The following is a 27,760-nucleotide window of genomic DNA, read 5'->3' on the forward strand; positions in this document are numbered from 1 at the left end:
CAAGACAAAGGAGTTACCGTGAAAGTAAGTCACCACCTGAAGAGTCTCCGTTTTTCTGTCTTCAGTATCACAATGACTTCATTTGCATCACTAGTGGAGTTCCACTCCAGAACCACATTCACACACATTAACATGACAGTGGCTGCCAGAAAGCATGCAGAAATACAGGAGCCTATCTGTGGACAAATTCATGAGCTGGGAGGTCAAAGATTTTACCATCTTATCTTATTGTGACGTGTGAAACTTTAAACTCTCAGGGATGTAACTGAGTGTTTCAAATAAAGACATGTAGGCCTATACTCATGAATGTATAGAAACACGCTAAGAAAGTTACTGTATTCATTTATACTATTAAAAAGTTGTTAAAAATATTTTAGTTCTTACTTGCATTTAAGTTCAACAGGTTTCACACAAACAACAAAATCCATACTTTGCGGCGCTTTCTGACGCAATTGCAGTGTGTGCGTGCTGACGTCAGCGACCGACGTATCGCAGGTCAGCACCGGAGGGATGAAACGGTGCCGGTGAGCGCACGACAGGCTCAGCTGCGTGCGGCTTGCGGTCAGGACCACTTTTATTTAGTGCACGAGAGGCTGCAGAGGAAACCGGGAGAGCTCCGGTAAGTCCGACCAGTAACGGAACGGGTTAGAGGGAAAAGAAGGGAAAGAAGCTGAGCTGCTGCTCTGAGTGTTTTCTGTTGGTTTTACCTGTCAGAGTTTGTAGAGTGTTTACGATGTGGAGAGCTGAGTGAGAGTTAACAACACCTAAGTGATTACAGGTTACAGTGCACAGCGGTTTAACGTAAACGTTTAAACAGTAGGAACCGAACAATTTCCTGTGAAATAACAGACAGTAATTAACAAATCATACAAAAAGTATCAATTTACATATTGTAACCCTCAAAACAGGCAGTAAACTGTAAACCATAGTAAATTCTATTTTAATAAATAGTCATTTGTTCCTTACGACGTTTGATCCTAACATTGAACTACTTTTACTGTATTTAAATTAGTAAATATTGTTGTTTCGCAGATATTTACCAAGGTGTAAGCGTCCTACTCCAGGAAATTTTAGCCATCAGATATTTTCTGCATTCTGGCTGATTTTTGCGCACCAATTTCTTCTTTTTCTGCGTCAGTTTTTGCCGGAAATGTGTTACTTTTGTTGACCATATAATAAGTAGAATGGAATATAATGTAGTAAGGTTCTTAGGCTTTCTGTATTTCTTCCAAATCTTTATTTTCCTATTGATTTCTCATTTATTAACTCTGATGAGACCAAACACACATACGCACACGTGCACGTGCGCGCGTGCGCACACACGCAGAGAAAGAGAGAATCTGTCCTCTTTTGTCTCCTCTGTTTGTGGCAGTAGCCTCTTTAAATGTGTTTAATAAACACATAAACTCCTGGATTTTAATAGGTCATATCCTAAACTCACTGCTCTTCAGGATATGTAGTACATATCTGTGTTTGATGAGCTGAAGATAAGACAGAAGCCTCAGAGTCGAGGCACTGTTGCGTCTGTAAGTAAATGTTACAGAGTTATAAAACCAATTTATGCCTTTTTTTGTATCAGTGCTGGAAATGTCTTAATTGATTTATTTTGTTTCACAGTGGGGTTTGTTCAATACTTTGTAGTACTTTGTTCAAGTCACACAATCAAAATGAAGCAAGTAAAAAATGGGTTTGAAACCTCCATGATCCATTTGATTTCTTTGTTTACTTTAGGGCTACTGCTTAATTCCATTGTTGACTACTTTTGGATTAATTAATTAGCTGTTAGGGTCTAAACAAGATCAGAAAATTATGAAAAATGTTGATCTACACTCCCCAAAGCCGAAGGTGATGAATGGCTTGTCTTAAAGATACTTGTGCTGTGATTAATTCCATTTTCTGCTACTTTGTCCTGTCACTCCTCCATGTCAGAGGGACATATCGTGCTTTTTACTCAGCTACATTTATGTGACTCAGTGGATAATAGCTTTCAAATAAAACTCATAGTTACAGATTAAGTCAGTAGTTATCAATAGAGCTGCAGCAAATGATTATTTTCACAGTTCTCTTGATTAATCAAGAAGGTGTTAAACTGATTGATTAAATGTTAGAGGTGGTGAAAAATGCCAATCAGTATTTCCCAAAGATCATGATGTTTTGTTCTTGATTCACTCAAAATCCCAAGATATTCAGTTTGGAGTCATAGAGGAGGAAAGACACCAAAAAATCTTCACATTAAGAAGCTGCAATTCTAAACTTTTTGTCTCTTGAAAAGATACTCAAGATCAAAAGACTTGCCGGTTAATTCGATGGTGGACAACTAATCAAATACATTTTTATAATAACTGCACTCGTATTTTGGTTTGTCCTTCAGAATTTCAATTTTAAAATTGTAAAATAATTTATTCAAATGTTTATTTTTTTGCTTGATTTTGTGCTTGTGGTTGAACTGGACTAAGAGATCTTAGAGGCACACAGGAACTGTGGGAGGTTCTTTTGCAACTATTTTCAGACAATTTTTTAAACAAATAATGAATAAATAGGGAGAATATTTAGTAACATATACACGTCATTTATTACATGTTCAGCTTTGAACAAATGTGTCTGTCAGTGGTAGAAATCTATATTTGGGGGGTTTGGTTGGTGGGGTACTGCATCCAGATTTTATGGTAGCGGTACTGCAGCTATATTGAGGCTGTACGGTACCTACTGTACTGGACTTCACTGAGTTTTATTATCTGATGTGGACATACTAAGAACTAAGATAAGGTTGTAGCTCTACAGCATCCATGTAACCTTTTCATCAACACAGAAAAAGCAAAGTTGAAAGGATATTTTGGTGAGTGCTGATGCAGGCCAGTCAGCATGATCACTGTGTACAGTCAAGGCAATAAATCTGTGATACCTTATTTGACATAAAGCTGTCTATTTTCCTGTTATGTCCCACCAGCAGATACACCACAATGTATTGTAAAAATTGTAATTATGTTTGAGAGAAGCACACCAAATTAAAAAAAAAAAAGTGGCTAAAATTGTGTAAACACATTTTATTCTTTCTATATCTTACAATTTTGCCTCTAGTTAAAACTTTTTTCAGAGACAGTTGAACTTCCTCTTAGCAGAAAAAGACCAATAACACCAATATTGATTTTATCTTATCTAATCTCAGCTGAACCATTTCAGTGATTAATTAACTGATTGTCAACTATTAAATTTATTGCCAGCTGTTTTGATGATTAATTGATCAGTTTGAACTATTTTTTAAGCCAAAAAAGGACTAAAAGCAGAAAAGTCCCCACAGTCATTGCTTCCTCCTGTATTTTTTTTAATTAAATCAAATTTATTTCTATAACATGTTCTAAAACAGCCTGATTTCTGTACATGTTATTAGACCTTTAAAACTTTTAAAATTAAAAAAGTATATAATACTACAACACAAGACAAAACAAGATGGCAACTTGAACAATTAGTTTCTGAAATAAAATAAAAAGGAAACACTGAAATATTAAGAGGAACTAAAAGCTTTTGTAAAAGTGAAAACACATATTTGTGACTGGTTGGTATTATTGGTCACAGACATACAGACATACATGAGTTTGATATCACTTAGAGATGTCCTTATTTTTGAAAGAAAGTCTGGTTTTTTTCAATGAAGATAACATTAAATGAACGAGAAATCCAGTCTAGACATTGTTAATGTGGTAAATGACTATTCTAGCTGGAAACAGCTGATCTTTAATGGAATATCTCCATAGGGGTACAGAGGAACATTTCCAGCAACCATCACTGCTGTGTTCTAATGCTACATTGTGTTAGCTAATGGTGTTAAAAGGCTAATTGATGATTAGAAAACCCTTGTGCAGTTGTGTTAGCACATGAATAAAAGTGTGAGTTTTCATGGAAAACATGGAATTGTCTGGGTGACCCCAAACTTTTGAACTGTAGTGTACAACACAATAGAGAATGTCGACAGCAACATCCCTTCAGATTTCCTCACGAGTTGTGTTATTGATGTACATTCAGATTAAGCAGGACCTGGTGTGCTGTCAGAAGAGGAGAAGAATTTGTGGAGAAGCCCCCCAGCTCCCCACCTCATTGGTTCATCCAGGCAGGAGACGCGAAACCGGCAGCTGCTGAGGAGCCTGGAGGGTCTCATTATTCTGGGACATACCTGTCGAGATAGGGACGGAGGTTCCCGTAGCTGTGGCTAACCTGCAGCCATGCATCACTTAAGGACTACAGTGGCGAGGCTTCGGCCTCTAACGGCTGCACAGACAGCTCAGAGCCTATCACAGGACAGACTGGTGGCGGTCAAAGGGGGCTCGAGGACATTTAAGCCCACGAGGCACCTGAACACATCTGTGGCTGCTGAGCCCTTCCTTAATGGCACCAGCTCCAACTATGTAGAGGAGATGTACTACGCATGGCTGGAGAATCCCAAGAAAGTGCACAAGGTACGGTAAACATGTTTGTGTTTGACTGCATATGTGCGTCATATGAAATTTGAATTTGCCCTCAGGGGCATGGATATCTGCAAAACAAAAAGCACATGCTTGTCACAATGTATCCAAGACTTTAAAAAATAATGTACATCCACCTGCAGTAAGACATTCACACCAAGCCGTGTTTGGACTTTCTGTTCCTGAAACATTTTCACTCAGTGTGAGCTCATTTTTCATTGCAATATGAAGCCGTGCACCTCTGTGGAAACGCAACCATGACTTGTAGAGGAGAACAATTAGAATGCGTTAAACATTAAAAGACAGAATGAAAGTTAAGACTCTTTGATTTTATAAAATGAAATCAATATATACAACAATTTCCCTAGGGCCCACATGTGTTACCAATATTGGAAAAACTTGGTGCTACTTTGCTACGGGAGAAAGCTCTGCCTTAAAGGGTAGAAGAAGTAATTACACAAAAAGACTTTTAACATGATGACCTGCAACCTCACTCTGGGAGATGTGCTCTGATCTGTTAATCCTCCTGCAGCAGCAGACCTCTGTTCAGTCTTATCTGAACTGTTGCAGTGATTTTGTTTTGAGCAGCCCTTCACCTGCCTCGTCAGGGACCTCAATAAGTTGGCAGTGGTAACTGTCCAAGCTGTAGTGGGGTAAAGGTTACACAAACAGAAACTATCATTTCTTTGCATGTTTTTTCGTCTGACTGTGCATGTTTTAGGAGTAAAACAGTCGCAGGAAGCAATAGAGCTAAAGGTCAGTGACAGATAGCACAGCAGGTGGAATGTGGTAGTTTGTCACATTGAAGGATGCAAAACAAAATGAAACTTTTGTTATGAAAACATTGTGAGTACAAAGTCCTATAAATTAGAGTTGTCAAAAAAGTCGCATATACATTTTAAGGTCTCATACTTGGCCTCTTTTCAGCAAATTAATGAAACATGTTCCCACTGTGTGTCTTTCAGTTAAAACAATACTGCAAAGTACGTCATTTCACCTTGACTGTTTAACTCTTTCTTTATCCCTGTTCCAAATGGGCTGTTTAAATACAGTTATTGCTGACCTTTAGGAAAAGGACTCTCTCTGACTATGTGATTGACAAAAAAGAGAAAAAAACTAATCTGATAAGTGTGTAAGACAAGGATTATCGCTTATTGTGGGCAGTCTAAGGCACACCTGTGCACTAATCATGGTGTCTAATCAGCATCTTGATATGATACACCTGTGAGGTGGGATGGATTATCTCAGCAAAGAAGTGCTCACTGTCACAGATTTAGACAGATTTGTGAACAATATTTGAGAGAAATGGTGATATTGTGTATGTGGAAAAAGTTTTAGATCTTTGAGTTCATCTCATAAAAAATGTGAGCAAAAACAAAAGTGTTGCATTTATATTTTTGTTGAGTATGTTCAGTCTATGACATACATATTTCTCAGCACAGTTGTTTTTAACACGTGTTCGAGTTTATCTGACAAGCAAAACTGCAGTTAAAAAATACTTAGTTTAGCAGTGCAGACAAGCAGCTTGGAAATTACTCTGAAGCAATAAGCTGATAGCAGAAATGTTATATTTAAAATGATCACACTACACATGCGCACAAATAGAGTTTGCATGTACTGTATGTTCTTACTGCTGAGTGCACTGCAAAAAATGTGTTTCCTTTTGAACTAAAAAATAAATTACTGATATGTTACATCCAGCTGCTGTTGTTGCAACAACACACACATACACACACACGTATATACAATGGATGGCTGGATATACACAAAAGTAGAGACAATCCTGCTTACATGCCAGGTGCAATGTTGAAACCAGTGAAAATGTTTCGTCGCATGTGCATCCCTGATGTTTGCCTACTGCGGCTGTTTAAAAACAAATCATCTGAAATGGTGGAAAGTTTTGATTGAAGCATATCTCACTTTTTCAACTTAAAGCCATGAAAAACAATGTCCGCTCACATCAGTAAGCTGATCAGTGGATTAACCTGGAAGCTGTGGACACACACTTTCACAGTGTGTCCATTAACAGAAATAAAGACTGTGTGCAGAACTTGAAACTTTGGGATGATGCTGATGACAGAGTGATTTCACATTTGTACAAATCCAATCCCCGTTTATTAATAGATACATCATTTCTAATGTTTTATCAAGACTTTTTGTGGCCTGCAGTCATGTTCTGTTGATAGAAAAACCCGGCGCTGTGCAGCCAGCTGTTAATGTCCTCACAACACTGTGATAAATATGTTATGTCACGCTGCGCCTGTAAGCTGATTGCCACTACAGAGGAGGACATGAACAAGCTTCCTTAACACAGAGACTACATGGATCTTTAAAGCTTCACACAGCAATGAGCCAATTACTCTGCTCTGTGGTTAGAAGATAAGGTGGAAGGTTCAGCTACGTTGAGCTTTTTGGAGAGGCATCAGTCAATCAGCAGTCCATCACTATGATCTTCACTAATATATCTAATAAAAGACTAATGACTGATTTGTCAAATTTATCCACACCCATAGTCCTTAAATGAAGAATCCAAATTACTTTAATCAGCTAAATTGTGAACAGTGAATAACAACTAAAATTTTTCTACAGCTATCTGAGGCATTTGGAGGATTAATTCTAGGTCTGGACCCGAATGTCTGAATATTCAGTCATTACGGCAGTATCTGAATATTAATTTTGAGATCCGAATATTCGGATCAATCCCTCCCCCAAAAGGGACGCGCTGAATATTCAGATCGTCCCTTCGTTCCTCGTCTGTAGTGGTCAGTATTTATCCAAACTGGTCCAAGAAAGCAACAGTGTTGAACCAGCGATGGGTCATGGGCGGCCAAGGCTCATTGATGGACATGTGGAGCGAGGGCTGGACCATGTGGTCCAATCCAACAGATGAGCTACTGTTGCTCAAGTTGCTGAAGAAGTTAAGCTGGTTCTGATAGAAAGCTGTCAGAACACACAGTTTTTTGCGTATGTGGCTGCCTAGCTGCAGACCAGTCAGGATGCCCATGCTGACCCCTGTTCACCACAGAAAGCACCAACAATGGACACGTGAGCAACAGAACTGGACCACGGACCAATGGAAGAAGATGTCCTGGTCTGATGAATCATATTTTCTTTTACATCACCTGGATGGCCGAATGTCTTTACATCACTTACCTTCAGAACACATGACACTAGGATGCGCTATGGGAAGAAGCCGGCAGAGGCAATGTGATGCTTTGGTCAATGTTCTGCCGGGAAACCTTGGGTCCTGCCATCCATGTGGATGTTACTTTGACACGTACAACCTACCTAAGCATTGTTACAGACCATGTACACCCTTTCATGGAAGCGGTATTTCCTGATGACAGTGGTCTCTTTCAGCAGGATGATGCACCGTGCCACAAAGCAAAAATGATTCAGGAGTGGTTTGAGGAGCACCACAACAAGTTTGATATGTTGACTTGGCCTCCAGATTCCCCAGATCTCAATCCAATCAAGCATCTGTGGGATGTGCTGAACAAACAAGTCCGATCCATGGAGGCCCCACCTCACAACTTCCAGGACTTAAAGGAACTGCTGCTAACATCTTGTTACCAGATACCACAGCACACCTTCAGGGGTCTAGTGGAGTCCATGCCTCGACCGGTTAGGACTGTTTTGACAGCAAAAAGTCGACGAACAACATAATATAGAAGGCGGTCATAAGGTTATGCCTGTTTCATGTAAGGTTGATGCTAGACAGTCTGTGGTCTAAGATCGACTGTCTTCACCGTGTTCACCAAATAATCTGTTGTCAAACAGACTGGATGTCTCTCATTCAGCCCCCAAGCAGATTCTCTTGTTACCACTGCCGTGTTCCTACTTTATGACCATCAATAACAATGCAAACAGTGAAATTTTTCAGTTGTTAGTCCTCATTATTAAAGTGGACAGTCAGACTTACAGTATGTAGAGCTTGTAGAGGCAAATGAAAAATAAAATTCTACCCAAAACTCCTCACTTGTTGAACATCTGCTTATCGATAGACTTCTTGCAGTCGATTACGTTATCAATCAATCAATCAAACTTTATTTGTATAGCACTTTTCATACAAAATTTGTAGCACAAAGTGCTTTACATAGAAATAAAAGGACAAAATAAATTAAAAATGAGAAATACAGCCACCCCTCCAACCCACCAATCCACATACAGCAAACACACTCACTTACACACACACACACATACAAAGATATGTGGGACAGATTCTAACAGAAAAACATAAAAAGAGGACTGAGGAAACGCCATGTTTCATTAAAAATGAGGGAACTAAGACTGGAACTAAGACTAAAATAACAATAAAAATAAATAAATAAAATAAATAAATAAAAATGAATAAATAAATAAATAAATACATAAGATCAAATAATATTGATAAATATGATTAGCTAAAAGCCAGACTAAAAAGGTAGGTCTTGAGTTTGCTTTTAAAAATATGAACAGTAGGTGCTGCCCTCAGGTCATCAGGTCGGCTGTTCCACAGACGGGGGCCGTAATAATAAAAAGAGGCTTCACCGTATGTTTTAGTTCTGACTTTAGAGACTATTAAAAGACCACTACCTGAAGACCTGAGGGCTCTACTGGGTTCATAGGGTAAAAGCAAATTGGATAAATAAAAAGGAGCAAGACCATTTAAAGACTTAAAAACTAGTAAAAGAATCTTAAAATCAATTCTAAAAGATACAGCCAGCCACTTTAAAATCGGAGTAATGTGAGCTCTCCTTCTGGTCTACGTCAGCATGCGTGCAGCTGAATTTTGCAGGAGCTGTAGCTGTGAAATGTTCTTTTTTGGAAGACCAGAAAGAAGAGCATTGCAATAGTCAATTCTGCACGTAATAAAAGCGTGAATAAGAGTCTCTGCATTGGCCTGAGAGAGAAACTGGCGCACTCTGGAGATGTTCTTTAAATGATAAAATGATTTTTTCGTGATATCTCTGATGTGCAGGTCAAAGCTAAGGTCTGAATCAAATAAAACTCCAAGATTTTTGACCTGCTGACATGGATTAAAAGACAGTGCTCGGAGTTTGCTCTCCAGTTTCTCTCTCTGTGGACCTGTACCAATGACTAAAACCTTGGTTTTTTTTAAATTTAATTGTGTGAAGCCAAACCATGACAAATAGTCCATTAATTGCGCAGCCCTATGCCTAACGATGGGTTTCTGTTTTGCAACCAAATCTTCCTTTTTAGTGTTCCTCTCCTGTTCCTTGCTCGAGTTACTTTGCACATGTGGATTGTGCATGTCATTTATTATAAAATTTAAAAGACAATACTTAGTGTATCCAAGAATCTGTATATTGGAGTGAATTATGCTCCATCCGACAGACAGCTCTTGCATATTAATCATTACCTCTTAAACAATTGCATGAAAACTGAAAGCATTCTGCCCAAAGTACATTTTCAGACAGCCAATAGCTTAGTTGAATTAAAGATGCTGTGTTTGTGTCTGCACTCCTTGATGCAGCTGAGAAGCCATGAATGAATATTAAGGCCCAGTGCGACTTTGCCAGCAGTTGCAAGAACACTGCAGAAGTGAAAGCATTATAGTGTTTGTTTAAAGATGCTAAAGAAGTTGCCTCTTCTTCTTCTTTCCTCAGTCTTGGGACACATTTTTCCGTAATGCCAATGCTGGAGCTCCACCTGGCTCAGCCTACCAGAGCCCTCCACCAGTCAGTGGGACCTCTCAGGGACTAGCCAGTGTGCAGGCGCTGGTGAGGGCTCAGCCCAACGTGGAGAAGCTGGTGGAGGATCATCTAGCAGTACAAACACTCATCCGAGCATACCAGGTATTACAAACACTACAAAGCATGTCAGAGGGACTGCAGCACAAACATGTTACTGTTATCTTCAGGCCTCTGCAATCAGTACAAGATATCCTACGGTGACATGATAAGGAAGAGCAGCAAGACCTGACAGCAGGTTGTCAGTGCAGCATGAAGCTGGAGAAAAAGGATTTTTTCCCCTTGGCTCATTTTTCAGTCTTCATGTTCAGGTTACAGAATGGTGTTTTATGCACTGAATGTAATTCCAGTCTCGTGTATTTTGCAGTAAATCACCAAGCGCTAACTAATCTATTAGATTCATGACAGGATTAGGAGACTGTATTCATGAAACCTTACTCTGACTTCTATATCAAAGTTGAGGGATGGAAATTATACATTTTGAAAACTACGAGTCTGTGAACAGTTTTATAAATACAACTAATTGAAATGAAAGAAAACTAATCATCAAAGACAAGAAAAATAGGAACACACAGGAAATGCTGCAAAGTTACAAATTAAGAGACTTAAATTCAGCAGCTTCTATAATACCTTTGACTTGTAACTGCATCTGGTGCAGACATGTTAGGAATCCTGAAGGAAGCAGTCAGCCGTTTACAGAGGACACACAAACTGAAACATGTTGACAAAGCATGTACACATGCGCTGAGCCGTGTTGCCTTGTTGCAGGTACGAGGACATCACATAGCGAAGCTGGACCCCCTGGACATCAGCTGTGTAGACTTTGATGATGCCCCGTGCACTGTCGGTTTCCAGAACGTTGGTGAGAAAAATAACGCTGCTGCATGTTTATTTATTTTCCATTTTCATTTCTATTTCCAACCTTCACTTTCCTGTTCTTTTCTTAGTTTGTGCACTGTCATCCACCTTTAAGTGAGCGTCCTTCTGTTTTTTGTTTACTGTTTTATCTCTTCTTTTATTATCTTCATTCAAGTTACACACCCATGTCCTTATCTAGAGGGCTCACCCCTCCACCATCGGCCTACAACCTCTTTTGTTTACCCACTCTTTCCCTGTAGTATGCTGTTGATCCAGGGTCGTCACGTGGCTCAGCTGGACCCTCATGGTTGCTGACACCTTCTGATATCATCACTTTCGCTCAGTAAAGTAGCTCAGCAGAGTATCTTTCACCTGCAATGTGTTCTCAGCTTTAAAACACTCACATGATATATAAAAGCCTTTTTCACGACAGCATTCTGACCTGTCATAGTGGGTACAGCAGAGGTGATCTTGTTAAATCAGTTCCGTCACATGTCCCAGTAAGCCATTACATTGAACCAGCATCTACAAAGCAGGGGCTCCCTGACGCAGAATGCTACATTGTGGTAAGGAGGGAGCTGAACTGGAACACAAAGCTTTAAAATTATTAACTGATCTAACTCTAATCTATGTTCTTGAGCTCGGGGTAGTGGCTGAAAGAATGATGCTCTCCTTCTCTGTATGACTAAACTTTAATAAACTCTTCAGCCTGAGTTAAGATTAATCAGGGTGTGGAACAAGCAAACCAAATAGTGTACATGCAACAGGGTGAAGGGTTAAGCACAAAAACAGAGGGTTCAATTTCGCCAAAGGCTGTAGCAGTTAATGATTTACTGGCAATAATAACTTCAGACTTCCTTGTTCATTAGAGAGTAAATGAGTCATAAATAGACATAAACATTTTTTAATAATCAAAGCAAAGAAGTCTGAGCTTGTTCAGCTATAGGGGGATTTACATCAGCTAAATGATCTTTTTTTTTTTTTACAGCTTGGCAACATTAAAGTTGATTTGACTGAAACTCAAAACTTTTTTTAACTTATTAGAAATCTGTGTCAGATACGTTTTAATCAATTTACTGGTTTATTGATCCATGTTTGTGTCATAAGAAGTCATGTTTGCACATGCTTGTCCTGCTGTTTTTTAGTTTTTGTCTCTGAGGGATAAGACAACATGTTTTGAGTGATTTTTAATCAACAGTCTTAATCCAAAATATTCAGTTCATGTTCATGACAGAGGAGGGGACTTGAAAATTTAAATTGAAGGTAAAGAAAAATTAAGGTATCGAGCCCATTGATTGAAGTTACCTCAACCTGAATTTGGTTATATATCAACTAAAGTGAAAATCTGAGTTTAAATTACAATATTGAGTAGATACAACATTTCTCTATTACCCCAACCCATGAAACAGTCGCCGTTTACAGTGTGTTAGCATACTGATGTTAGCATTTTTACTTTTTATTGATTTGTATGGTAATAAGCCTCTTTTGGACTCATCTAAAAACATTTACTAAATTTAGCTCCTACTATGAATTGTGTCTCAATACTGTAAAGACGTGTGTGTGTGTGTGTGTGTGTGTGTGTGTGTGTGTGTGTGTGTGTGTGTGTGTGTGTGTGTGTGTGTGTGTGTGTGTGTGTGTGTGTGTGTGTGTGTGTGTGTGTGTGTGCGTGCAGTGGCGTGTTGTGCATGCTGCAGCACACTGTCATTGTGCCTTTTGAAAAGATTGGGCCTCCGAGTTCAAAAACAGATGACCTGTAGTAGGATGTTTCCACAGCTAATAGCGGTATTGTTCAGTATCACTGAGTTATGCTTTGTCCTGGTGGCACTAAGGTTCACAGAGGTTAAACCAAAGGTCAGTGTCAGTCTCCAGTCAGCCTAAAAGAACACGTGAGAAGCTCTGTGTCATACTTATCCTGCATGGTTGTATGTTTGTGTTTTCCAGAGATTTCTTATTATAAAGAACGTTTTTGCCGTTTGACTGCTGAAGGTAGGACAAGACCCTCAAACCTTGAATCTTGCTCTTTGCTCGCTTAGTGGAACTAACCCTCGGCTTACATCCAGCAGTCAACGATGCATTAATATTAAAATATCTAACTGGCTCCTGTGGTTCTGCTGGGATAGTTTATTGTTACATTATTAACCCTCTGAACTCCGTTGTGGGCTCATTTTTCACTGCAGTATGGAAACAACACAACCATGAAGTAGATAGAAGCAAAAATGTTCTTTGTAGAGTCTGACACCGAATGCCATAAATCATAAAAGATAAAAAACTGAAAGACTGTGTTTACACAGAGCAGAGAGAAGATAAAAAGAAAAAAAAACTCACTGGATCAAAAACATAAATGCCCAGTTGATGTGTAGAGTGAAAAAATTGGTAAAATGTAAGTGGTTCAGTGTCTAAAGTACGTAGAACCTTCTTTTTTTGTTTTGTTTTAGTAATAACTGTGAAAACTTAGAGAAAAAAAGCTGGTGATGATAATTACTAAGTTTTTCAGTTTTTGTAAAAATGAATAACCAAACACATTCAACTTTTCTTTTTTTAAAATGATTTATGGCACTCTCACTGACCCAGTGAGAGTGCCATAATAGTGAGAGTGTCTTCTGTGCAGTGTGACCCACACTGCACAGAAGACATGTCTGCATTTCTGAGTTCTCTCTACTTCTAACTGTAGTCCAAAGAGGTGCAGGATTTCATATCACAGTGAAAAACGAGACAGCAGTGAAGAAGAATTTCACGCCCAGAAACTGCTTGTTGCTCAGAGGGTTAGCTAAAAGTTATAGCATCAGGATTGTAGCTGGTGTCCTCAGTGTGTGCTCTTTGTTCTGGAAGATGCCAGTTTTGACACATTTTACTGAACCAAATCGATCTGCAGGATGGAACTGCTTCGAAACAAGGTGTGTGTCTTGGTTCCTGCCAACCTTTGCTCGGTCGCTGACCAAACTCTCTTATCTGTGCTTGCTTCTTTAAAATGTTACTGTGATGATTAGATTACAGGCAGACACTGCTTGATGACTTTGCCCTGTCAAAGAAAACAAGTTGTGTGTGTTTTTATGTGCGAGGCAGCGCACAGAGGGGGAGGAAAGTCTAAAGATCTCTTACGTAACACAGAGAGCTGACTCTGGCATATTGGATTGAAAAGCCTCTGTCCTCAGCACAGCGCAGCACTCCGCACTAATTTGCTGACACAGACGTGCAAACAGACAGATACAAGCCTCGCTCCACCCCTCTTCTGTTCCATATTGCCTTATCTCTGCAAACACAAGCTGCTCTATAATGTCTCAGACTGTTGCTCCTCAGAATATTGACCCAGCAGTCCTGCCCTGTGTGTGGTTTGTCGTTTGCTTTTACCTAGAAGCTGCTGCTCGATGTGCTACTGTTAGTTTATTATAGGACAGCATATAGTCAATTAAATAATTCCTGGAATTTGTGAAGTACATCCTTGTTCATCAACATAGACTCACAAAGCTAAAGAAAGTGAAGAAAATTGCAAACTGACTTTAACAAGGTGTTGATTGTCTGGAACTAAAAATATGAACCTAATGTTTTGATACCTCTCATTTAAATTTGCTTTTAGCCTCCTTTAGAGCTAAAATTAATCAGCTTTTTACTTTAAAATTCTTACTTGTGAGAATTTGTTATATAGCGCTGCAACTAACAAATACTTTCATTTCTGATTAATCTAATGGTTCTCTTGTAGTACAAGAATATAAGAGTAAGAAAATGAACAAATTCTCACATATCGGAGCCTTTAACCAGCAAAAGTTTTCCCATGGTCTAGGCATAGTTTTACGCTTTTTTTCAGACTAGCTTTTAATACACAATAATGTGGTGACATTTTATTCTATTATATTTAGTTCTATTTTATTGGATTTTATTTTATCTTGCTTTATCTGATTTTATTTCCCTGACATGTGCTCTATTGTCGTTTTGTTTTAATCTGCTTTTATTTCCCATTTTATTAGTATTTGTTTTTGACTGGAAAGCACTTTGGTCAGTTTGAGTGTTGTAAAGTGCTCTATAAATAAATTTTGATTAATTGTTTGATTGATTGAGATTTTTAGGTTTGCCTGGTCTATAAAATGTCTGAAAATGATTAGTAAAATCAATCGGTGTTTCCTAAAGTTTAACATGACAAATAACCTGTTTTGTCCACAACCCAAAGATATTCAGTTTACTGTCGCAGAGGATGAATGCAACCAGAAAATATCCATTATCTATGCCTCATTAGGGTTACAGGGGGATGGAGTCTTTCCCTGCTGACGACAGGAGACACTCTGGACATATCGACAGTCTATCACAGGACTACACATAGAGACAAACAATCACACTCACATTCACACATATGGACAATTTAGAATTATTCTTTAAACTGAGCATGTTTTTGGACTGTTGGAGGAAGCCGGAGTACCTGGAGAAACACGTAACATCTTAAAACAATACTGCAGTCACAGAATTTGGGTATATTTGGAATATTTGATGATTAATTAACTAGTTGGCAATCTATTCAAATCAAAGCTAATCCCGTAGGTGTTGAAGAAAACAATGAGCACGCTCCTGACCTGACGCTCTTTCTCTGGTCTTGAAGGCTGCAGCTCTACCAGAGAACCTGTTGTTTCTTCTCTTGTTAGTAGCTGCAGACCTGCCTCTGCTCACCAGCGATGATCCTCCACATGAAGCTTGGATCATCTCCAGCTGCTGACTTACCAATGTGATGTTTCCTCTCTGCATACATTTAAGCTCCAGGGGAAAATCACAAACTTACAAGTGGTCACAAAAACATGTCCAACATGGATGTTGAGGTGTTCCGTATTATCCTAGCTCCTGACAGTTTGTACTTGTGCATTTTGCATGTATGTAAATCAACTATAATCTAAATATCAAAAAATCTGTATTTGTTGCATAATTATAATAAACAACTTAGTCTTTTCAAGACACTTTCCGGGCTCCAGACTAATTTTTTTTCCTAGGAGCACAGTGGCCCCTAACTTAAAATTTTAGGAGCGCAAGCAGAAAATTTAGGGGCGCACACCGAAATCGACTTGCAAAGTAAATATTCACATTTCCTCTCATTTTCATTGTATTATGGATAAATACTTGCACAATAAAAGCAGAAATTATGTTTTCAATTCACAGTTCATTGTGCAGCAGTTGACACAACATAACAAGAAAACCACTCAGAGAGCAGTACTCCACCAAGGCTGCTCAGTTGATGCATAATTTCCGACGGAGGAAATCTGTAATAAAAATGACCTGGTGCTGAGTACAGGCATGTGTTATGCGTGTGCACGTTATGTATTTATACCAAATCACATGTAAATTACTCTTATAAAGGTCTTTTGATCAGTTCATCGATTTTGACAAGTCTTTGTTTTGCTAGTGTTAAAATAACCGTTTCCTCCAGGCTTTTATTTTGAAGGCGTATTTTAATGCTACAGGCTTTTATTTTGTGACCATTTCAGCGGCACAGGAAATGTTTCTCTAGGAAGAGGTTTCTTGACATAACGAAGATGCTGCCCAAAAGTCCGAAAATTCACGTAAAGATGAAAGAAAACGGTTACATGCTGTTGCTATCTAGCAAAGGATGTGTCGAAACTTATAAGCAGCTAGACCGGGGCATGAAAGGAGGGAAGGACAGAAAGGTGAATTTCTGTTCAAAATAAGGCTGAACTTAAAGAAAGGCTTTGTGAAACATCAGGAGCTTCACCGTCATTCATCCCCTGTTCTCACACACATTGGCCCGCCTTCTTCTTCGTTGGTGTTCATCTTCTTTTGGAGTTAATGTCGGTTAAACAAGCTCATTTGCGCATTACTGTCTACTGGGCTGAAGTGTGGAGTAGAAGTTTGTCAGCAACAAAAAATACTCAATAGTAATTTAAAAAATCAGCAAATTTACTGGTCGCACATGCCTGAGTAGATGAAAAATTTACTGGCACTCCTTCAAATTTTGGTCGCAAAATGCGAGCATTTAGTAGCAGTCTGAAGCCATGATTTTAAAGGATTTTATGAGGAAATTACATACCTGTAAAAACACAAGTGTGTACTGGAAGTTCAAAAGGAGGTTACAGGAAGAACCTGATCTCGTTTGGCAGGTGTACTCAGAGCCTCAAGGGCTGATGAGAAGAGCTGAGCCATGTTGAGAATGTAATCAGTTCAGTTGTGACTGTGTTGATGCTGCAGTGGAAAAAAAGAGCTTTGGTCTCACAGGAAATTAAAAGATGGAAACAGATCAATTTGATACTAAAATGTTCCTTAAAGGGGCCCTTGACCGATTTAATCCACAAATGTCAAATTATAGCATTCCTCATTATGATAAAAAATTGGGACATGGGCAATGTAGGATCTGTTTTTTAAGACAGGAACTATCTTATTTAAATCCATCTTTGCAACTCACCCAGCTTTATAGAAATCCTATACTAAAAATAAAAAAAATAAATAAAAAATTGTAGGATTTCCCTAATATTTGAAGCAACTATCTCATTAGAACCATGAGACAAAAATAGGATTTACTTGATTTACTTATGTGGCCAAATGTAGGAAAACGGCACTAGTTTCTATGTATTTAAATGAAAGACAAAAATAATCTGTCATTATTAAGCGAAGATGCCAAACATTTTGTGCTTCCAGTCTGTCAAATGTGAGGATTCATTGTTGTATGTCATGTTACTTTAAATCCCTTTATTAGATATTTGGAAGGAGGATCTGATAACAAGAAAGCTTTAAAGGCTTTCAAAGTGTTTAATTATTAGATTTTTTATTGGACCACATTTCAACAACAAGGCAGTTCAGCTCTTTGCATGGGATGTATGATAAGATGTAAAAATGATTATATAAAATTGGACTGCCTCTGGTCAAAGATTTAATTTACTAACAATTGATCAATTATTAGAGGCACTCCGAATATAAAATTTATCTAAATCTTCTGAATGGATTTGTAAGTGTTAAATTGCTTTTTTAACAGAAGGAATTGTGGCTAGAGGATGAGTCTGGTATCAAAATGTAGGTAAAAATAAGAGCTTTCATCTGCTGGTACTTTACTTAGATCAATCACCTATCCAACATGGTGATAAAATGCATTTTTAAAAGTTTTCTCCACTGAATTATCAGAAAACAGAAAACAAGTCCAGGGTATCAATGCTTGTTTCTATGACTCTATATTACAGTTTTAACTGGGGCACACTATGACATATCCCATGATATTTATACATAAAGTTGGTTAAAGAAGAAAACTGCAAAACAAAAACAAGGTTTTGTCCTTAGATTTTACTATTTTGCCTGTAACTCTAAAACTATTCACAGTACGAAGGTAAAAAATGTGTTTGTTTGTATTAAATGTCTTGAAGGTATTGTACACTGACAGTCAATAGAAACTTTGAGACCATATTTTTCAACATAATTTTTATTTTGAAGCCCGAAACTGGATTTTCTTCATATGAATCATTTGTTTAGCATATTGGCATACAGAAACAAAAATCTAAAATTTCAAGAATGATTTCAAAATAAAGAATTTCACAAAAGAAAACGGCACCTGCCAAACACAAAGTCACAACAGTCAATACCGAGTATGGCCTCCATTTGCTTCGATGCAGGCAGCAATCCGTCGGCACATGCTTTGGACCAGGCTTCTGATTGTGGGTTGGGAACAGTCCATACGCCTGACTACATCACTGTAGCTCAAACCGGCCTCCACCATACCCAGTGCCCGGAGACGTTGTTCATGTGATAGACGCGGCATGATGCTGTTCACTGGACTAACAATGGTGGCCTTTTTTGGGCCTTTATATAGGCCTTCAAAACCCATTGTCAAACTGTGCAGATACTCACTGAGTATTGCTTGGTGTGTATTTGGTTCACTTTTGCAAAGTGACCAACTCATGTACAATGAATCATGACAAAATGACAATTCATCATTATCTCAACTACCAGGGCACTAGATCATCAGTAAATCCACAATGAATAATTACAACCCCCCTACAAGTAGAATTCTGCGTACATTTCTACCTCAAAGTTTCTATTGACTGCCAGTATACATATTTGGTTGGTTTTATATGGAATGACCCATACATCTTTTAGTTCTTGACAAACTCTTCCGGTTGACGTTTTCGTCTTCATCATGGTCTTCTAAAGAAGAATGTGAAAAATTAAGCCAGACTTCTACCTTCAATCCATTTGACTGCAGCTAAGAACTGACTTGGAGACTCCACAGACAGTCATTTGCATTTATTCTTTGTTTGACCTGTCAATATGACAAGCATTTTCTGGACTAAATAATTGATTGATCTATTAGGAAATAGTCTACAGGGTTATGGATAATAAAATAGGGACTTTCTTAATGTTTACCATAAAAATAATGATAAAAAGAGGCTCACAGAGTTGAGACAGAATGTTACTACTCATGTAGAAATTTGCCTGCAGCTTTTTAAAGTAATCTTCCAGACTGAACAGCTGCACAGGGAGTTAGAAGAGTGAAGATAAAAGCAAAGCAGGGATTACAAATTCTAGGAAATCTTGAATTCAGTGAAGTTTTCTTTCTCTCTCCTTTTCTGTTTCTTGGTAATGGTTTTATGTCATGGTCTGATGTTTTCCTGTTCTGCCCTGTTCCTCCATCTCTGCCTTGCTGTCTCGCATGCCTTGTGCTTGTTTTTTGACCTTTTCCCATGTCAATGTGTTCACAACAGGTTTTTACGGGCTGGCTGAATGTGACTTGGACAAGGTGTTCCGCCTTCCTACCACCACCTTCATCGGCGGCAATGAGAGCGCTCTGCCTCTTAGAGAGATTATTCACCGCCTTGAGGTAAAATAAATACTTAAAGTTGTGAACAAATGTTTACATGCCTTTGCAGAGACCTTGTATAAGGCAGTCATGAGTTTCCAATGACTCATAAAACTCCCACTTTCCTATGATGGAATCATTGAAACACAAACACTTTGTACTTTTTTTGTTTTGCTAATTTAAATGCTGGAAAATATAGTGTAATCTTATGGTTGAAGATTGGAATAAACAAATTGTTATTTTAAAAAAAATATAGACTTTAAGCTTGTTTTTTTTGCTATTTTTAATATGCTAATATCCATAATTCTTGTTGCTGATTTAAATGCATTAAAAGTAGTTTTATTTTACGGTCAAACTGTAAAAGGACAAATTAGGGTTAGTTTTTTTCAGTAGATGTGTACATCAATGCTTTCGTCTGTAATTTTATTCGATACTATATGTAAACAAAACATAGAACACTAGTACAAATACTAGTAAACTGTTCAAAAAGTCAAAAACTGAAAATGTAAGTTTTTATGGTATATTTGGAATAACTGTTTGTCTTGCAGCTGTCATGCAGAGGACATCTTGTAAAGCAGTATTAAAAGTCTACATTTTTTTGTTACTTACCAAAGTTTTTTCCTAATCAAGCCCTTGTAAAAAATAATCTATTTGAACATTTTAAATCTTGTATTGTTTTACACCCATGTCTACTAGCTCACAGTTTCTCTCTTCTCTGCCTAATAAGACCTAAAATAATCTTAACCAGAATTATAGCATCTCCTAGAGTCAATATTTAAATAATTCACCCCAAACAGCTACTAGCAACTAGAGGCTGACTAGCTAGCATCTACATCTACGTGTCCAGTACTGCAAATTCTTATAAAACGCATAAATTTCTACATAAATATACATATTTTATGCAGTAAAAACATCACATCAGGTACATCAGACCTTGTTGAGCAGAAGGCCCCTTGTGATTTGAGAGTGAACAACCCAACCTAGTGTAGATCTGAGTCAGAAATGTTCTCCTTAATCTGTAGTTTTTGCGTAAAAGACTAACCATTCAAAGACACATACTGACTGTCCCCGTGTCCTCTAGATGGCCTACTGTCAGCACATCGGGGTGGAGTTCATGTTCATTAATGACCTGGAGCAGTGCCAGTGGATCAGACAGAAGTTTGAGACTCCAGGAATCATGAAGTTTACTCTGGAGGAGAGGAGGAGGCTGCTGGCTAGAATGATCCGGTCCACCAGGTCTGTCTGTGTTTCTTCACATTCCTCAAAACACCTTAGAAATTACATGCAGAGCAACTAAAGGAGGAGGTTTTTTTCTGAGGGGTAGATGGAAGGGGGAATAGATTCTGAGCCACAATGAAGCAGCAGCGCCCCAACTGTCTCCAGGTTCGAGGAGTTTCTCCAGAGAAAGTGGTCTTCGGAGAAGCGTTTTGGTTTGGAAGGCTGCGAGTCTCTCATCCCGGCCCTCAAGACCATCATTGACAAGTCCAGTCAGAGCGGAGTGGAGAGTGTTATCATGGGGATGCCTCACAGGTAGAGTCTTTGCATCTTTCTTTTTTTTTAAACCTTAGCCAAAATGAATGAATCAACCACACCACAACCCAAATAAAGCAAATCCAGGCTGAAAACTGATTATTTCATCAAAGTCACTTTATTCTACACTTAATTATCTGAAGCAAACTGTGTGCTTCTACATGAAACAGATTATGTGAAAACCTAAAAATTCTGTGCATGTCATTGCAAACGAGAAGCCATTATTAACTCAACCTTGACCAACACGTAACAAAAAAATATTTTTTTCCGGGGAACAAAATAAATGCAACATGGCTCAAAAGCAGTATACAGAGGAGCAAGTTGGTGGAAAATACTTTTAGAATGGTGAAATATCGTTTCATAGTTCATGTGCAAAGTAGTGGGGAAATAATTTTGGAAGTTGTAAAAATAGAAATAGTAAAATATGTAACGCTAGTATCTGGAGCCACCATTTTTCCCGTACTAGAAACACCTGTGGGCACAGGTGGAAATGTTGTACATGTTGATCCCAGTTGCTTCAGGTTTTGTGAACCAACTAATCAGAGTAACTCAGCTTTTTATCTTTTTATTCATGACATTTTTTCTGCACAAAAGATATTTCTGAGTTCTCTCCCCTTCTAGTCATGGTTGTGTTGTTTCCAGAGACATGCAGGGCTTTATATTGCAGGGGAAATGAACCCACACTGAATAAAAATGTGACAAGAGTTTAGAGGCTTAAACTGTTGTTGTGTAACTCATACATGGGTGCTTTCTGTTCTGCTAACATGTGTCCTCAGTTACTTATCTATCTCTTATCAGAAGTTTGTTTCTTTTTTTTATTAAGTCCAGTTCCCCAATAACCCCGTTATTTGTAGAAATTAAATATTTTTTAGAGTTAAACAAAAGTAGTGCAGGTTAATCCTCACTGATGTCTCTTTCTCTCTCGTGTCTCTTAAGAGGGAGGCTGAATGTGCTGGCCAATGTGATCCGGAAGGAGCTGGAACAAATCTTTTGCCAGTTCGACTCCAAGTTGGAGGCTGCAGACGAGGTTTGAGCACCACCTTCAGAGAGCCAAGCAAATTATAATTAAACCTGTTTGTTGTAAAGCTGCAGATTAATAATAGCCTTCATGTTATCTGTAGATGAACTTAACAGAGATCAGATCAGAATTATTTTATTTATTTTAAAGTGCTGCCTCATGTTGCATTGCACCAGAGCTGCAACAATTAGTTGGTGCATTGATTTTCCAATAAGAAGAAGATGTTTTTGTTAAATTACAGATATCTTGTGAAATCACAAAAAATGTTTATTTGTAAATAAACATTATGTACAGTTTTGACCCTTTTTTTTAATTAAAGTTAACCTGTACATTAACTGTAATAGAAAAAGGGTCAAAACTGTACATCATGTCCACATCAAAAATCTGTATTTTTACAAATAGTACTTCCTTATTTTACAGTATGTGGCGATAAAATTACACACTTACACTGTACTGAAATCCACAAAGAATATGATTACACTGGTCTACAATTTTTTAAAAGTTGCCAGCTTCTGGAATATATTCTATCAATTCTTATGTATTTTGACGTGCTGAATTCAAATATGAAACCCATTTTTTATGATTGGCTACCATTGTTGAGATATCTGACATGTGTTTTTTAACCTTTTTTAATATGCGAACAGTGAAATTTCCCAACAAAATTATTACTTATGGCTTTTAAACATGCTTAAAGTTACTTAATATGCTTAAGTTACTGTTTTACCATGGCAGTAAGATGATACAAATTTTTCATGTTTGTCAAACAGTTTTATGAATGCGGGTTTGTGAATCAGCTTCCCTGTTGCAGTGTATCAGGTCATCTTCCATGTTGAAAAATGAAATCAAGTCCTTTTGACGATAAACGAAATGAAGAAAACCTAACATCTTCAGCCAGGAGATTCCACTGCTGTAATCTGGAGCCCAGTAGTTCTACCCTACTCTTGGGCAGATCCAGATCCCTGACCAGATCAGTCAGTTCAAACTGGGTTATGAGGTGAGGGTGAGGTGACACTGGCTGAAAAAAATCTGGACCATGTGATGTTGATGGCTATTGATCATATGTTTCATCCTCCTCCTCATCAAACTCTAGTAAATACAATTCAGGAGGTGTAGGAATTGGCAGTCCTTCTCCATGAGGCACTGGACGCAAAGCAGATGCAATATTGGGATATTGCACAGTCCACGTTTTCTTTCTGGACAAGCCTTTCCCAACTGGAAGGACCATGCAGAAGTAGCAATCATTGGTGTGGTCAACTGGCTCACGCCATACCATGGGAAGAGCAAATGGCATTGATTTCTTCTTCTTACTGAGCCCCTGTCGCAGATTTGTTGCACAAGTGTTGCAACATACATGTGGAGCCCAGTTTTTTATTTTTACATCCAAAATAAAGATGGTAGGCTTTCTTAACCATAGGGGTTATGCTGCGCTTTTGGGATGCAAAAGTCACTTTGCCACAAATGCAGCAGAAGCAGTCGGTGTTATTGATGCATGTGCGAGGCATTGCTGCATATCATGTCGCTTTATAACTGCAACATATACAAGTTTCACATGTTCTGTAGAGTTATTGTCACTTTTATTTAGAGCTCCACTCAGAGCTACATTTTAGTTTATTTCTACTTTTCTGAGATATTCTTCTATGCTTAACACAACGTAACTTATGTATTATCCTGAACCAAGGCTCGTACATACTGACCTCCTGCGCATCTCAAAAACTAGAGCCAACTGACACTTTTTTTTGTATTTTGTTTATAAATGTTTATGAGTTAGAACAACATAACAACAACATAAATCATACAGACAAACATAACACAACTGACGCTTTTAAACATCAGATTTTTTCTCAGTGACCCAAAAACACAAAAAATGACTACTTTTATTTCAGAAGCTTTTTGGTTGTAGACCAGTGTTACAGACTTTTACCATTATTTTCACAGTTTTTGTAGTTGATGAATGTTATAATACTGCATCATTGTTTTGTTTTGTTTTGTTTTTTTACATTTTTGTGGCACCCTGAACATCCAAGCTGTACTTCTCTGTGTTTGTCCTCCAGGGTTCTGGTGATGTGAAGTATCACCTGGGGATGTATCACAGGAGGATGAACCGGGTCAGCGACAAACACATCACGTTGTCCCTCATGGCGAACCCGTCCCACCTGGAAGCTGTGGACCCTGTAGTGCAGGGAAAGACTAAAGCCGAGCAGTTCTACTGTGGAGACACTGAGGGCAAGAGGGTACGCTCCTTTAGGTTGTTACAGTTGAAGGTACATTAAGAAGCTGTGGCTGTTTTTTATAAATATGCTTGTATTGTGATTTGCAGGTGATGTCGATTCTGATTCATGGCGACGCTGCGTTTGCAGGTCAGGGCGTTGTGTACGAGACATTCCACCTGTCAGACCTGCCGTCCTACACCACCCATGGAACCATACATGTGGTGGTCAACAACCAGGTGTGCACAGCTGCTGTAGTTAGTCAACAATACTCACTTTCAGATGCAGGCATCTGGCTTTCTCTGTTACCGTGTTTATGGTGTCGGCAGTTAATCAAACAATGATTTTGTAACTCTCCAGGCTTCATATAATGTCTTATGTCAATATGTCAGATAAATGAATTCTTTCACACAGGCTCTCAGTTTACCCTAAAGGCCAGTTCATAGTTTCTGCTTTCTTCTGTGTAGAGTTTTATACAGCAGCTACACATGGCGGTTCCAATACTGGTGGACACAGCACAAGATTTCTGGAAAACTTGCAACTTACAACTGGGCCAATCCATATAAAATCAACCAAAGCTGAAAAAATCGCCACCTGGCTCATTTACATTTGCAGATTTTTTGTACATTAACTTTCGTATATTTAAAGAAGCCATTCCCTTATAACTTAGGTACAGAAAAAAGACACTTGACATTTTCAAGTTTGAAAAACACTGTTAAAAACTGCAACCAAATCCGTTTGACCTGACTTAGTTTGAGCTTAATCATTGGAAAGCATATAAAAATCAAAGCTCCTCCAATCTGCCATCAACTACTTTAATTACAACTCTGCTCTGTAATGATGAATTATAAAGTTGTCAGTGACAGAGAATCTCCTTGTACAGACTTCACTCACAACAAACTTGTTTGCCTTGTGCATGGCAAGAAAGTGCGATTGCAGAGCAGATAGTTCATATTAGCACATGCAAATTCTTGGCAGCACATGTACTTTATAATCCCATAAAATCACAAAAAGAAAAAAGAAACGAATAATGAAAGTAAAAATATACTTGTATCTGTTAACAGGATGTGACAGACACATAGTTCAAGGACTGACTGAAATAATAATTCAACAAACATGTCATTTTGTATCAGTTTCAGGCTCTGATATTTGTGTCATTTTGAAAAATAGAACATTTTCTGGTTCAGATGAGTCATGTATGAACTTGTTAGACATAAATGTAATGGCTGTTTGTTTGTCTGTCAAAGTCTTGCTCTCCAGTTTCCGTGCATGCTTTGCTGTTTACTGCACTCTGGAAACAATTTCAAATGTATATTGGAAAGTGATTTTTCTTTTGTGAAGCAAATATTCAGCAAGTTTTAATCACAGAAAATTCCGTCAGACAACTAATGTAAGAAATCTGTAAAAACAGACATGTATTGTGAGTTTGAAAATGGTTTAGTCTAAAGAGTTTACTGCAACTGAATTTATTAAGAAATCTGTTTGGCTACAGTCTATGGGCTTGCTAAACCATTAAATCAGAAAGTGATTCTGTAAATTTCACCCCAAAATGTTGAATTCTACTAAACACATACCCTGAAATGACAATGAAAGCCTATATTCATATAGAATGCAGTGAAAATAACCTACAGCATTGTGTGCATACTGCTGAGTTGCATCTGAGCTGCAGTGGTGATTAATAATATATTTCCTGGGACATCCACAGATTGGTTTCACCACAGATCCTAGGGTGGCTCGTTCATCTCCGTACCCCACAGACGTAGCTCGAGTGGTCAACGCGCCTATCTTCCATGTCAATGCAGACGACCCAGAGGCTGTGATGTATGTGTGCAACATAGCAGCTGAATGGAGGAACACGTTTCACAAAGATGTTGTCGTAGACCTGGTAGGTATTTATCAACACTGATATACTGCTGTGTTGTCACAAATACACGTTAAACTTCTGCATCTCCCCTTTCAGGTGTGTTACAGACGTAACGGCCACAATGAGATAGATGAGCCCATGTTCACGCAGCCGCTGATGTACAAAAAGATCAAGAAGCAGAAAGGAGTCCTGCAGAAGTTTGCTGAGAAACTCATCGCTGAGGGAGTCATGACAGCACAAGAATATGAGGTGAAGCAACTTGTTGAAGGCTGTTTGTGAAGCATGTTCAGTGTAAAGAAAAAAGAACTATTTGTAAAATTCAAGTCTTCTACTGAGGTCCAAAACAGATACATTTTACATGTTGGGGGCACAAAAGAACATCAGTGGCACTTTTACCTCGAGTGCTTTTAACACAAAATCAACATTTTACACTGAAGGAAAAAGGCTTCACTGAGTGTGCTGGATGAGTGGGAAAATCACAGGTTTCACTGTCAGCTGGAGGAAAGCTGCTGCTGGCAGACGATTCTGTTCTGTGTGACATCGCAGCAACCTAAGGGCTGACTGCAACGAAAGAAGCCTTTGACATAAACAGCAAGGTTTTTTTAAATTCAGATTTAAGCATTATATTATGCTATTTATTTCTAAATTAAACATTTATCGCTTTCAAGATAAGAAAAGTAGTCTCCAAATCTATTAAGAAGTAGAAAAGCACTCGGACAGTGCAGTACACCGCCAAGGCTGTTCATTCCCTCATATAGCATTGTCAGAAATGCAGCATTGGTTTATTAGTTACTGATGATCAGAATCACAGCAACATAGAAGGTGTCCATTTAATATAGATGTACAAACAAATGACCTTACGCTGAGCACAGGCGTGTGTTATGCATGTGTACGTTATGTAAGGATACTGAATCACGTGACCTCAATATGTAGCTGATGGTGTGAATTTATGGGACTCTGAAACACGCCACAATTGAATCAGTTGTTCCTTGTATCATTTCTGACGGAGAAGTCCCGATAAGTCTGCAGTGGTTGATTTGTAGGATTGCAATCATGTGATCGTCAGCAGGCAGCTGACGTAGAGTTCACTTGTAGTCATAGTTAGTGATGCTATGCTGCTATCTCACAATGAAACAGAAATCTTTAACAAATCCGTGGATCCAGAGTATGAGCTAAGGACAGGGAAACTTTAGAATAGTCTTGTTCCTATTCAGATACTTAACGTACATTTGTCTCTTTCAGGCGGAAATAACCAGGTACGACAAAATCTGTGAGGAAGCATACAATCGCTCCAAAGATGAAAAGATCCTGCACATCAAACACTGGCTTGACTCACCCTGGCCTGGTAGGAGTCCTGCTTTTT

General features: G+C 38.4%; 1 protein-coding gene across 1 annotated transcript in view; it reads left to right on the forward strand.

Moving 5' to 3' along the window:
- The first annotated feature begins 512 nt into the window (after positions 1–512).
- ogdhb (oxoglutarate dehydrogenase b) overlaps positions 513–27,760 on the forward strand; it is a 35,246-nt gene continuing 7,998 nt past the window's right edge. The window contains exons 1-13 of the mRNA XM_022209026.2: positions 513–619; positions 4,021–4,451; positions 10,067–10,255; positions 10,919–11,012; positions 19,684–19,799; positions 20,860–21,014; positions 21,162–21,308; positions 22,245–22,335; positions 24,378–24,557; positions 24,644–24,772; positions 26,239–26,418; positions 26,494–26,646; positions 27,640–27,742. Of these exons, the coding sequence (XP_022064718.2) occupies positions 4,218–4,451; positions 10,067–10,255; positions 10,919–11,012; positions 19,684–19,799; positions 20,860–21,014; positions 21,162–21,308; positions 22,245–22,335; positions 24,378–24,557; positions 24,644–24,772; positions 26,239–26,418; positions 26,494–26,646; positions 27,640–27,742 (1,771 nt within the window). The 5' untranslated portion in view covers positions 513–619; positions 4,021–4,217. The remainder of the gene's footprint in view (positions 620–4,020; positions 4,452–10,066; positions 10,256–10,918; positions 11,013–19,683; positions 19,800–20,859; positions 21,015–21,161; positions 21,309–22,244; positions 22,336–24,377; positions 24,558–24,643; positions 24,773–26,238; positions 26,419–26,493; positions 26,647–27,639; positions 27,743–27,760) is intronic.

The sequence above is a fragment of the Acanthochromis polyacanthus genome, chromosome 18 (genome assembly GCF_021347895.1).
Source record: "Acanthochromis polyacanthus isolate Apoly-LR-REF ecotype Palm Island chromosome 18, KAUST_Apoly_ChrSc, whole genome shotgun sequence".
NCBI lineage: Eukaryota > Metazoa > Chordata > Actinopteri > Pomacentridae > Acanthochromis > Acanthochromis polyacanthus.